This window comes from Pituophis catenifer, unplaced genomic scaffold, assembly GCF_029215685.1.
Source record: "Pituophis catenifer annectens isolate HBS135680 unplaced genomic scaffold, rPitCat1.0.hap2 SCAF_1, whole genome shotgun sequence".
NCBI classification, from domain to species: Eukaryota; Metazoa; Chordata; class Lepidosauria; order Squamata; family Colubridae; genus Pituophis; species Pituophis catenifer.
This window is the reverse complement of record NW_027256881.1, coordinates 1,600,238-1,611,699: the sequence shown is the minus strand read 5'-3', so window position 1 is coordinate 1,611,699 and position 11,462 is coordinate 1,600,238. Positions and strand designations below refer to the sequence as shown.

The 11,462-nt window shown below is 45.4% G+C and overlaps 1 protein-coding gene across 1 annotated transcript; it reads right to left on the bottom strand.

Moving 5' to 3' along the window:
* Positions 1-486: 486 nt before the first annotated feature.
* On the bottom strand, positions 487-10,478 carry CHCT1 (CHD1 helical C-terminal domain containing 1). Its single transcript, XM_070931510.1, has 4 exons — positions 10,444-10,478; positions 9,008-9,107; positions 2,212-2,387; positions 487-610 (listed from the first exon to the last, which is right to left on the bottom strand). Exons 2-4 carry the CDS (start codon positions 9,104-9,106, stop codon positions 487-489), a joined length of 399 nt encoding a protein of 132 aa, XP_070787611.1. The 5' UTR covers position 9,107; positions 10,444-10,478.
* Between the last annotated feature and the right edge of the window lie 984 nt (positions 10,479-11,462).

Below are 11,462 nucleotides of genomic sequence, written 5' to 3'. Positions count from 1 at the left end.
ATCAGATTGGAGTTATATAAACTACTAAGAGAAAAGGGAAATAAATTTTTGATAAGATTTGGATATTAGTTGTGATCAAGAAGAGGTGAAATATAGATTTGGTGTAATGGGTCTTAAATTGAGAAATGTATATGAAATATTTATTGTTAAAATGATAGAGATTTAGAATGGTGTTTATAGACTAGAATGTTGGGCGAAATAATTAAATGATAAATGTTTAAGATTTTTTTCCTTTTTTTTTTTAAAAAAAAGATGTAATTGGATAAAAATGGGAACAAAATTGATTGTGGGAATCTTAATAATTGTACTTATTATATGACGGAACAAGCACCTGCTCTAAAAAGATGTATTTTATGTTTTGTGTCTTGAAAAATAAAAAAAAATTGGGAAAAAAAAAGAAATTCAAAAGAGTCGAATTAAAGTCATCCAACGATGTGATTTCTTATTTAATGAACTTTTTTTTTTTTTTAAAAAAAGCTACTGTCTTTAATAGAGATTTGATGATGAAGAACTGGCTGTTTCTTCATTCGTAGTAACCGAAAGCGCATCAAATACATCGCAGGTGGCACAGTGTTGCTCCATGACTTCCTTCTCCTGGGTCGTTGAGCACCTGATGGAAAAGCATGAACAGTTCTGTGAATTTTGAAAAGAGAGAGACCGCTGTACACCTCACTAGGATATTGGAATAGCGTATCCAGTTCTGGTCACCGTGGTAGAGAAAAGATGATGAGACTCTGGAAAGGGTGCAGAGAAGAGCAACAAAGATGATGAAGGGTCTGGAGGCTAAATCATAGGATGAATAGTTGAGGGAGCTAGATCTATCTAACCTCATGAATAACAATATCAAGAGTTGGAAGGGACCTCGGACGTCTTCTAGTCCAACCCCCTGCTCAAGCAGGAAACCCTATACTATTTCAGACAAATAATTGTCCAATCTCTTCTTAAAAACTTCCAGCGTTGGAGCATTCACAACTTCTGGAGGCAAGTTGTTCCACTGATCGATTGTTCTAACTATTGGGAAATTTCTCCTTAATTCTAGGTTGCTTCTCTTCTTGATTAGTTTCCATCCGTTGCTTCTTCTGCCTTCAGGTGCTTTGGAGAATAGATGGACCCCTCTTCTTTGTGGAAGCCCCTCAAATATTGAAATACTGCTATCATGTCATCCCCAGTCCTTTTCACTAGACTAGACATACCCAGTTCCTGCAACCGTTCTTTGTATGTTTTTGCCTCCAGTCCCCTAATCATCTTTGTTGCTCTTCTCTGCACTCTTTCTAGAGTCTCAACATCTTTTTTACATCGTGGCGACCAAAACTGGATGCAATATTCCAAGTGTGGTCTTACCAAGGCATTATAGAGTAGCAGTAACACTTCACATGACTTTGATATCTGGCTTTCATGCCTAAGGTGGAACTAGAATTCACCATCTCCTGGTGATTGGTCCAAAGCCACCCATATGCCTTTCATGACTAAGACAGGACTAGAACTCACCATCTCCTGGTGATTGGCCCAAAGTCACCCAGTCGACTTACATGCCTAAGGCGGGACTAGAACTCACCATCTCCTGGCAATTAGCCCAAAGTCACCCAGTCGACTTACATGCCTAAGGCGGGACTAGAACTCACTGCCTCCTGGTAATCGGCCCAAAATCTCCCAATCGGCTTTCATGCCTAAGACAGAACTCACCATTTCCTGGTGATTGGCCCAAAGTCACCCATATGCCTTTCATAACTAAGACAGGACTAGAACTCACCGCCTCCTGGTAATCGGCCCAAAATCTCCCAATCGGCTTTCATGCCTAAAACAGAACTCACCATCTCCTGGTGATTAGCCCAAAGTCACCCATATGCCTTTCATGCCTAAGGTGGGACTAGAACTCACCATCTCCTGGCAATTGGCCCAAAGTCACCCAGTCGACTTACACGCCTAAGGCAGGACTAGAACTCACCGCCTCCTGGTAATTGGCCCAAAGTCTCCCAATCGGCTTTCATGCCTAAAACAGGACTAGAACTCACCATCTCTTGGTGATTGGCCCAAAGTCACCCAGTCGGCTTTCATTCTTAAAACGGAACTAGAATTCATGGTCTTCCAATTATTGGCCCAAAGTCACCCAGCCGGTTTTCATGCTTAATGCAGGATTTGAACTCATGATCTACCCACTTTCTAGCCTGATGCCTTAACCACTGGACAAACCAGTTTTCTTATCCTGTTTACCTTTCTGTAGGCACGTTTCCTTCTGGAAAATCCCAGCTTTCGGGCAGTGAGTGCAAATATCCTTCTTGCATCTTCACACCACAACTGGCGAGCCTCCACCTATCACGCAGCTTTGCCCATTTTTTATTACTGGGCAGGTTGGCCATGTCTGCATACTCCAAGCGGCAGTAGACTTTCTGCAAATTCAACCACAAGAAGAGAGGCAGAGGGCAGTGGCTGATGGGTAACGGGGAGCAGTTTTCGAGAGAACATAGCTCAGGGAACCACTTTGAAGGAACTTGGGGAGTGCCTTCTAATTTTTTTTTTTAATTTTTTTGCCTAAATCTTATGTATTTTCATGTAAAATACTATTATTATTATTATTATTATTATTATTATTATTATTATTATTATTATTATTATTATTATTTTATTTTTCATATTTGTATACCGCCCTACTCCCGAAGGACTCAGGGCGGGGAACAGCCATAATAAATACAAATACATATAGAAGTTAAAAACTATTAAGAAACAGATTAAGTAATTTAGGCTCAAAGATTAAAAAACATCCAAATTTATCTAAAGAGGTTTAAAACCCAATTTAAAAGACAGTTTAAAAGCCAATTAAAAAGGGAGAGTTAGGCCAGACCAGCTTGTTGGAATAGAAATGTTTTCAGGGCTCGGCGGAAAATGCGTAAGTCTTGGATATTTCGTAACTCCGGGGGAAGCCCGTTCCAGATGGTAGGTGCCCCCACAGAAAAGGCTCTCCCCCTGGTGGCCGTCAGTCGACATTGTTTGGCCGACGGCACCCTGAGGAGTCCCCCTCTATGGGAGCGAACTGGTCGGTGAGAGGCTATTGGTGGCAGGAGGCGGTCTCGTAAGTACCCTGGTCCTGAGCCATGGAGCGCTCTAAAGATAGTAACCAAAACCTTGAAGCGCACCCGGAAGACCACTGGGAGCCAGTGCAGCTCGCGCAGGAGGGGGGTTACATGAGAGCGCCACATTGCTCCCATTACCACCCTTAATAAAATAAAATAAAAAAAATAAGTATATTTTCTTCCATATACTTATTATATAAAAAAAAAGATTGGAAAAACCACACTGCAACACTCAAAATAATTGCCTATTTCAACTGTTTCTAAAGCTGCTTCGCATACAGGTAGCCCTAGACTTACAAAGTTCATTTAGTGACGGCTCAAAGTTATAACAGCACAGAAAAAAGTGACTTAGGGAGAACTTCAGAGTTGCATTTGAGTTTCCCCTTCAAATTAAGCCATCGTTTGTTTAACCATGGTTTCTGAAATAAATGACAACGGTGGCTGGGTTTCTACAAAGGCCAAAATTAATATTTTTCCAATTTGGGTATAGTACAGGTCAGTGGTGGGTTGTTCCCGATTCGCACCGGTTCACAAGAACCGGTAGTAAAAATTTGTAGTAGTTCGGAGAACCGGTAATAACATTGGCTGGCCACACCCCCGAACCGGTCCCTGGCCCGGTCGCCGCTCGCTTACCTTGCTGACCTCATCAGAGGCTTTTTTTTTTTTTACTTTTAAAAGCATTTTTTCTACAACCTCTTCGGCCGAAGAGGTTGTAGAAAAAACAAATGCCTTTAAAAGCCTCTGGCGATCCCAGCTGAGTTGCCTGATCGTCAGAGGCTTTTAAAAGCATTTTTTTTTCTGCAACCTCTTAAGGTTGCAGAAAAGTTGGCCACGCCCACCCAGGCACATTACCCCCCCACCAAGCCATGCCTACAAAATAAGCCACGCCCACAGAACCGGTAGTTAAAAATTTTTAGAACCCACCCCTGGTACAGATAGTTCTTGACTTAGAAGCTTTCAGGTCACGACTGTTCAAAGCTACAAATGGTCCTGAACAGGGGTGGGTTCTAAATTTTTTTACTACCGGTTCTGTGGGCGTGGCTTATTTTGTGGGTGTGGCTTGGAGGTCATGTGACTAGGTGGGCGTGGCTAGCTGGTCAGAGTCATTTCTGGAAGGTCCTCGCACCTACGATCAGTCCTCGCACTTACGACCCGACTCATTTGTTTGCTTTTAACACTGATCAGCTGTAGGGTGGCCCTTTGAAGCCCCGCGGCAAGAGTTTAAACAGTTTTTTTTCCCTCTAGTCATCAGCTGGGACTCAGGAGGCAGCAATAGATTGGGGGTGGGACCAAATATCATGGTCTGATCATTCTCTCCTTCACATGGACTTTCAAGTCACTTCCACCCACCGCAGGGAGACGGAACCAACCAAATGGTTCCGTCCCAGGCGCCTGATGGACCCCGAAAGGTTCCTGATGGAGCTTGGGCCGTTTCCTGAGACTCTGGCTCACGACTCGACTGAGGACCTGGTGGTCGCCTGGGACAGGGCGGCTACTGGGGCCTTGGACCGCGTTGTGCCTTTGCGGCCTCTGACCCGATGCCGATCTCGTCTAGCTCCTTGGTTTTCCGAGGAACTGAGAGAGATGAAGCGTTGGAAAAGACGCCTGGAGAGCAATTGGAGGACAAGCCGATCTGAATCTGACCAAACACAGGTGAGATCTTATATTAAGACCTACCTAGTGGCGATAAGAGTGGCGAAGTCTAGCTACTTCTCCGCTCTTATTGCATCTGCAGAGAACCGCCCAGCTGCGCTGTTTAGGGTGACCCGCTCCCTACTTCAGGTGGGGGTACGGGAAGATCTCCTAAAGGGTCGAGCTGAGGATTTTGTACAATTCCTGCATGATAAAGTCGCTCAGATTTGGGAAGGCCTGGACTCCGATTGGGTAGATCCAGGGGAGGAGACGGGGGCAGGTCTTGAGAGCGTTATCTGGGAAGAGTTTGACTCTGTGGCTCCTGAGGACGTGGACAGGATTCTGGGCAAGCTTAACGCTGCCACATGTTTATTGGACCCGTGTCCCTCCTGGTTGGTACTGGCCTCCCGGGAGGTTACACGAGGCTGGCTCCAGGGGATTATAAATGCTTCTCTGAGTGAGGGTGTCTTTCCCGCCGCCTTGAAAGAGGCGGTTGTGAAGCCCCTCCTCAAGAAGCCTTCCCTGGACCCGGCTATATTATCAAATTATCGTCCAGTCTCCAATCTTCGCTTTGTTGCGAAGGTTGTTGAGAGTGTGGTGGCGCGACAACTACCCCGATACCTGGATAAAGTTGTCTTCTGGATCCGTTCCAGTCGGGCTTCAGGTCATGATACAGCATGGAAACGGCATTGGTCGCATTGGTGGATGATCTCTGGAGGGCTCGGGACAGAGGTTGCTCCTCTATCCTGGTCCTATTAGATCTCTCAGCGGCTTTTGATACCATCAACCATGGTATCTTACTGCACCGGCTGGAGGGGTTAGGAATAGGGGGCACTGTGCTTCGGTGGGTCTCCTCCTTCCTCTCTGACCGTTCGCAATTTGTGTTGGCAGGGGGGCAGAGGTCGACCTCGAGGCACCTTATTTGTGGGGTGCCGCAAGGGTCAGTCCTCTCACCCCTTCTGTTCAACATTTATGTAAAACCGCTAGGCAAGATCATCCGTGGTTTTGGGGTGAGTGTTCATCAGTATGCTGATGACACACAGCTATACATCTCCACCCCAGACCACCCCAATGATGCCCTTGCTGTGATGTCCCGTTGCCTGGAGGCCGTGCAGATCTGGATGGGGAGAAACAAGGTCAGACTCAACTCCTCCAAGACCGAGTGGCTGTGGCTTCTGGTGTCCCGGTATAGTCAGCTAGTACCATCACTGACAATAGGGGATGAGATCTTGCTCCCCACAGAGAGGGCCCGCAACTTGGGTGTCCTCCTGGATTCACGGTTATCTTTAGAAGATCATTTGACGGCCGTGGCCAGGGGTGCCTTTTATCAGGTTCGCCTGATCCGCCAGTTGCGTCCCTTTCTGGATCGGGACGCCTTGCGCACGGTCACTCATGCCCTAGTTACCTCCCGTATGGACTACTGTAATGCTCTCTACATGGGGCTCCCCTTGAAAAGCACCCGGAGGCTCCAACTGGTCCAGAACGTAGCCGCGCGGATGATTATGGGCGCAGCTCATTACGCCCATGTAACACCTCTCCTACGCGAGCTGCACTGGCTCCCGGTGGTCTTCCGGGTGCGATTCAAGGTGTTAGTTATCACCTTTAAAGCGCTCCATGGCTTAGGACCTGGGTACCTACGAGACCGTCTTTTGCCACCAATAGCCTCCCACCGACCAGTTCGTTCTCACAGGGAGGGACTATTCAGGGTACCGTCAGTCAAATTATGTCGACTGGCGACTCCCAGGGGGAGGGCCTTCTCTGTGGGGGCTCCAACCCTTTGGAATGAACTGCCCCCGGAGATACGGAATATCCCTGATCTCCGTGCTTTCCGCCGTGCCCTCAAGACCCTGATGTTCCAACAGGCGGGGCTAAACATACAAACATGTGAATGATTTTTTTAAATGTTATCTAATTCTGGGTTTTATTTAATTGACCAAACTAAGTAATAATTTTAATTAGCAATTTTATGATGTTTGTGTGTCTATATTTTTCTTGACTGTACACCGCCTTGAGTCCTACGGGAGAAAGGCGGTATAGAAATATAATAAATAAATAAATAAATAAATAATAAATAAATAAAAGGTAAGAATAACGTGGGGGGTGGGGGGGGTGGGAGAACCGGTTCAGTGACGTCATATCGTCACCGCTACCAGCTCGGCTGAACCGGACTGAACTGGGAGGAACCCACCACTGGTCCTGAAAAACGTGACTTATGACTGGTCCTCACTAGTGGTGGGATTCAGCCAGTTCAGGAGGCCCAGTGCTGCCTGTCACAGCCCCTGGCCACGCCCACCCAGGCCATGCCCACCCAGCCAGTCATTAGGGCAGAGAGCCAGTTGTTAAATTATTTGAATCCCACCATGGCTTACAACGGTTACAAAATTCAGGCACTTGGCCACAAGCCTGTATTTATAACGCTTGAAGTATCTTAGGGTTACGTGATCCTCACTTGCAACCTTTCCAGGCAGGTTCTGAGAAGCAAAGTCAGTGGAGAAGCCAGATTCAATCTTTTTGGACTGTTGCCTTCTGGCTGAAGATACAGAACAATTCAAACTCGGACCACACGTCTTCTGAACAGTTTTTATCCCAGAGCTATAATTGCACTCAACAATGAACTAAAGGGCCACCATCAGTGAGCTGTTGGACAGCATGACTTGGTCTGTTGTGTGGATGTTTGGGTGGTTTAGGGGTGGGAAATTGTGGTGGGTGGGGGGGTGTTTGGGGATTGTTATGTGTGTTGGGCCTGGTCTTTGGGTGTTAAGTGAATTTTGGTGTATACACGTACAATGACAATAAAGTTATTTATTATTTATATTTCACTGAACAACCGGATGATTCATTTAACAACTATTGCTAGTAAGGTTGTAAAATGGGGCAAAACTCAGTGGGGAAGCCAGATTTACTTAACAACCACATGAGTCGTTGGACAAGTGTTGCCAGAAATGTCGTAAAAATGGGGCAAAACTCACTCACTTATTTATTTATTTATTTATTTATTTATTTATTTATTTATTTATTTATTTATTTATTAAATTTATATCCCGCCCTTCCCCCCGAAGGGATTCAGGGCGGTGAACAGCCGAGAATTAAAATAACATACAATATAAAAGTTAAGATAATTAAAAATAAATTAAATTAAACAGCCTCCCAATTTAAAACCCCTAGCTATACAATTAAAAAACTAACCCATAAAACCTATTCAGGCCAGGCCAGCTTGCTGAAATAAAAACGTCTTCAGGGCCTTACAGAAAGTGCGGAGATCCGGAATCAGCCGTATTCCGGGAGCTCGTTCCAGAGGGCGGGTGCCCCCACAGAGAAGGCCCTCCCCCTGGGGGCCGCCAGCCAACATTGCTTGACTTGACTTAACAATTGTCATGCTTAACAATGGAAATTTTGGGTTCAATTGTAGTCGTAAGTCGAATCTCCTTCCTTCAACTCAGAAATTACACTTTGGGGGAAAAAAACCCGCAGTTTTGGAGGAACCCCTTTGATATACAATAAAAGAGTAGCCCATTCAGCTCCGGAGATTAATTTACTAAATAAGCATTTTACTAAACTTGGCACAGCTTAAATGTGCTTCTTTAGAAAGAATCAAGGATGGTTCCAAATCAAACTTCCTGAGTCATGGGAGAAAAAGATAAGAGTGTCCCTAGGCTTGCTGGTAAGGGACACGGTGGCTCAGTGGCTAAGACGCTGAGCTTTTCGATTGAAAGGTCGGCAGTTCGGCGGTTCGAATCCCTAGTGCCGCGTCACAGGGTGAGCTCCCGTGACTTGTCCCAGCTTCTGCCAACCTAGCAGTTCGAAAGCAGGTAAAAAATGCAAGTAGAAAAATAGGGACCACATTTGGTGGGAAGGGAACAGCGTTCCATGCGCCTTTGGCGTTGAGTCGTGCCGGCCACATGACCACGGAGACGTCTCGGACAGCGCTGGCTCTTTGGCTTTGAAACGGAGATGAGCACCGCCCCCTAGAGTCGGGAACGACTAGCGCATATGTGTGAGGGGAATCTTTACCTAGGCTTGCTGGCAGGGTCAAAAAAGTCAAAATGGCCACCTGCACCTGACTGCAGCCCTTCCCCTTCCCCCCCCAGGTGTGATGCACATTGAAAGGGGTGTCGTTTCGGTTGCATTGGCTTTGGCCCCTCCCATTTGGCTTTTGGGAAATCCCCTGGAGACCCCACTGGTGAACCAAGGAAGAGATGAAAAGAGGACAAGGCCAGATGCATCCCCTAGAGTGGCCTTGCCGACCTCTTTTGATCCGGGGATGTATAATATAAAATAAAATAGAATAATAAGAATATAATCCTTACCAGGAATTTGGTGAATTGGTCTGTCTTGCTGTATCTGTACAGTTTATACAGCTGCTTCTCATCCAAGGTTGAGAAAAGGGAGACAAACCTCCAGAGCATTCTGAAACGGGGGAGGGACAGCATTTTGCAGGTAGTCCTCGACATACGACCGTTCATTTAGTGACCGTCCAAATTTACAACAGGAAAAAAAAAAAAGGACCGGGCCTTGCACTTACAACCATCATAGCTTGCCTCCAGAAGTTGTGAATGCTCCAACACTGGAAGTTTTTAAGAAGAGATTGGGCAACCGTTTGTCTGAAATGGTATAGGGTTTCCTGCCTGGGCAGGGGGTTGGTCTAGAAGACCTCCAAGCTCCCTTCCAACTCTGTTATTCTGTTCTATAGTGCCCCATAGGTCATGTGATCAAAACTGAGCACTTGGCAACCGGCATATTTATGACGGTCGCAGTATCTTGGGGCATAGGGTCGCCGTTTTTGATCTTCCCAGCTGGCATCCGTCAAGCAAAGTCAATTGGGGGAAGCCCGATTCGCTTAACGACCGCATGATCCACTTAACAACCGCAGTGATTTGCTTAACGATGGCAAAAAAAGTTTGCAAAATGGGGCAAAAACTCACTTAACGACTGCCTTGTTTAGCGACAGAAACTGTGGGCTCCAGGGTGGCTGGCTTCCGACAAGCAATGTCAACGGGGGAAGCTGGATTCACTTAATGACGTTTGTGATCCACGTAAGCACTGCAGTGGTTCTCTTAACAACCATGGCGAAAAAGTTAAGTGAATCGATTTTATGGCGTCATAAAATCGATTCACTTAACCTTGCTTAACCATGAAAATTCTGGGCCCAATTCTGGTCATAAGTTGAGGACTATCTCTGCCTGGCATCAGCTGGTGCCAACGATCTCTGCCTCGAAGCATTGACACGTGTTGAACCCCGAGTTTATCTAATGAACTAGAAGCCAGATTCTACCAGGCCCACCTGGTGAGATTGTTCTAATTTTTACAAAGTTGGGACCATGGCTGGCTGGGGAATTCTGGGAGTTGAAGTCCAGGCATCTCCAAGTGGCCAAAGTTGAGAAACAGTGGTATATAAAGTGATTTCTCTGGAATTCTGGGAGTTGAAGTCCAAACACCTTAAAATATGGTGGATAAGGAATTCTGGGAGCTGAAGTCCACACACTGTAAAATTGCTAAGGTTGATGGGGTCATTTAAAGGTTTGGTTCTGAGGCCACTTCAACCCACAAAGAGGAATATCTTTAACTTTTCTAAAAGTCTTCTCACCTTAAATCTGTAGGAGACCTATGCTTCACCTCTACACAAACGAAGAGATATTAATCTACTTTTCTGGCTCAGATCCTATTTTAGCAAAGGGCACACACTGAACTAAAAAACTTGATTTTACAGCTAATAATTTCTACAAAGAAAACGTAATTTCCTTACTTTTTCCAATGTTTCAGCTCCCGGGATTTGCAGTAATACAGAAGAAACATATTGATATGATCCCCAAGGATATTGAGATTTTTTCTGGTGCAGATTAGCTTCCTTTCCTTTGGGTAATCTTTCGGCAAATTCAGCCTCTGGAGGGTTTTTTTAAAAGGTCTCAAGTATTCCTTGCACTGGAATGCAAGAGAAGATGCAGAGAAGTTGGGGGGGAAAAAAAAGAAATAATAAATAGTTTCTGCTAACACTATTACATGAATAAGTTCCAGGAGTCATGCTTTATTTACATTTATTACATTTATTACATGAATAAGTTCCAGGAGTCATAAAGGAGACTTCCTCATTATTATAGACAGGGGTCTCCAACCTTGGCAACTTTAAGCCTGGAGAACTTCAACTCCCAGAATTCCCCAGCCATCTTAAAACATGGTGGCTCTGGGATTCTGGGAGTTGAAGTCCTCCAGGTTTAAAGTTGCCAAGGTCGGAGACCCCTGTTATAGACCCCTATTTCTGAACAGAGGCAATTTTAAGACGTGTGGACTTCAACTCCCAGAATTCCCTAGTCAATATGATTAGGCTTAATGCTGGCTGTGGAATTCTGAGAGTTGGCGGCCATCCATCTTAAAAACATGGTGGCTGAGGAATTCTGGGAGCTGAAGTCCACACCTTAAAGTATGGTGGCCAGGGAATTCTGGGAGTTGAAACCCACCCACCCATCATAAAGCAAGCTAGCTTGAGAATTCTGAGAGTTGAAGTCCATCCATCTTTAAAACATGATGGCTGTGGAATTCTGGGAGCTGAAGTCCACACACCTTGAAGTATGTTGGGTAGGGAATTCTGGGAGTTGAAGTCCACACATCGTAAAATTGCTAAGGTTGAGAAACCATGTTTTAAATGGATTCTGATGGGGCCATTGAAAGGTTAGGTAATCCAGAGGCCATTTAAAAACAACCCACAATGAGGAATAACGTTTAAGATCCTCCTAACTTGTCACCAGCCTTCAATAATCCACTGGGAGA

What these genes read in the sequence shown, in the direction of transcription:
- CHCT1 (XM_070931510.1), bottom strand. Translation starts at nt 9,106, where the DNA reads ATGCTCTGGAGGTTTGTCTCCCTTTTCTCAACCTTGGATGAGAAGCAG. An exon ending in ACCAATTCACCAAATTCCTG is followed by an intron (nt 2,388 to 9,007) that starts GTAAGGATTATA and finishes TTGAATTTGCAG; the next exon opens with AAAGTCTACTGCCGCTTGGA. An exon ending in GGAAACGTGCCTACAGAAAG is followed by an intron (nt 611 to 2,211) that starts GTAAACAGGATA and finishes CTTTTCCATCAG; the next exon opens with GTGCTCAACGACCCAGGAGA.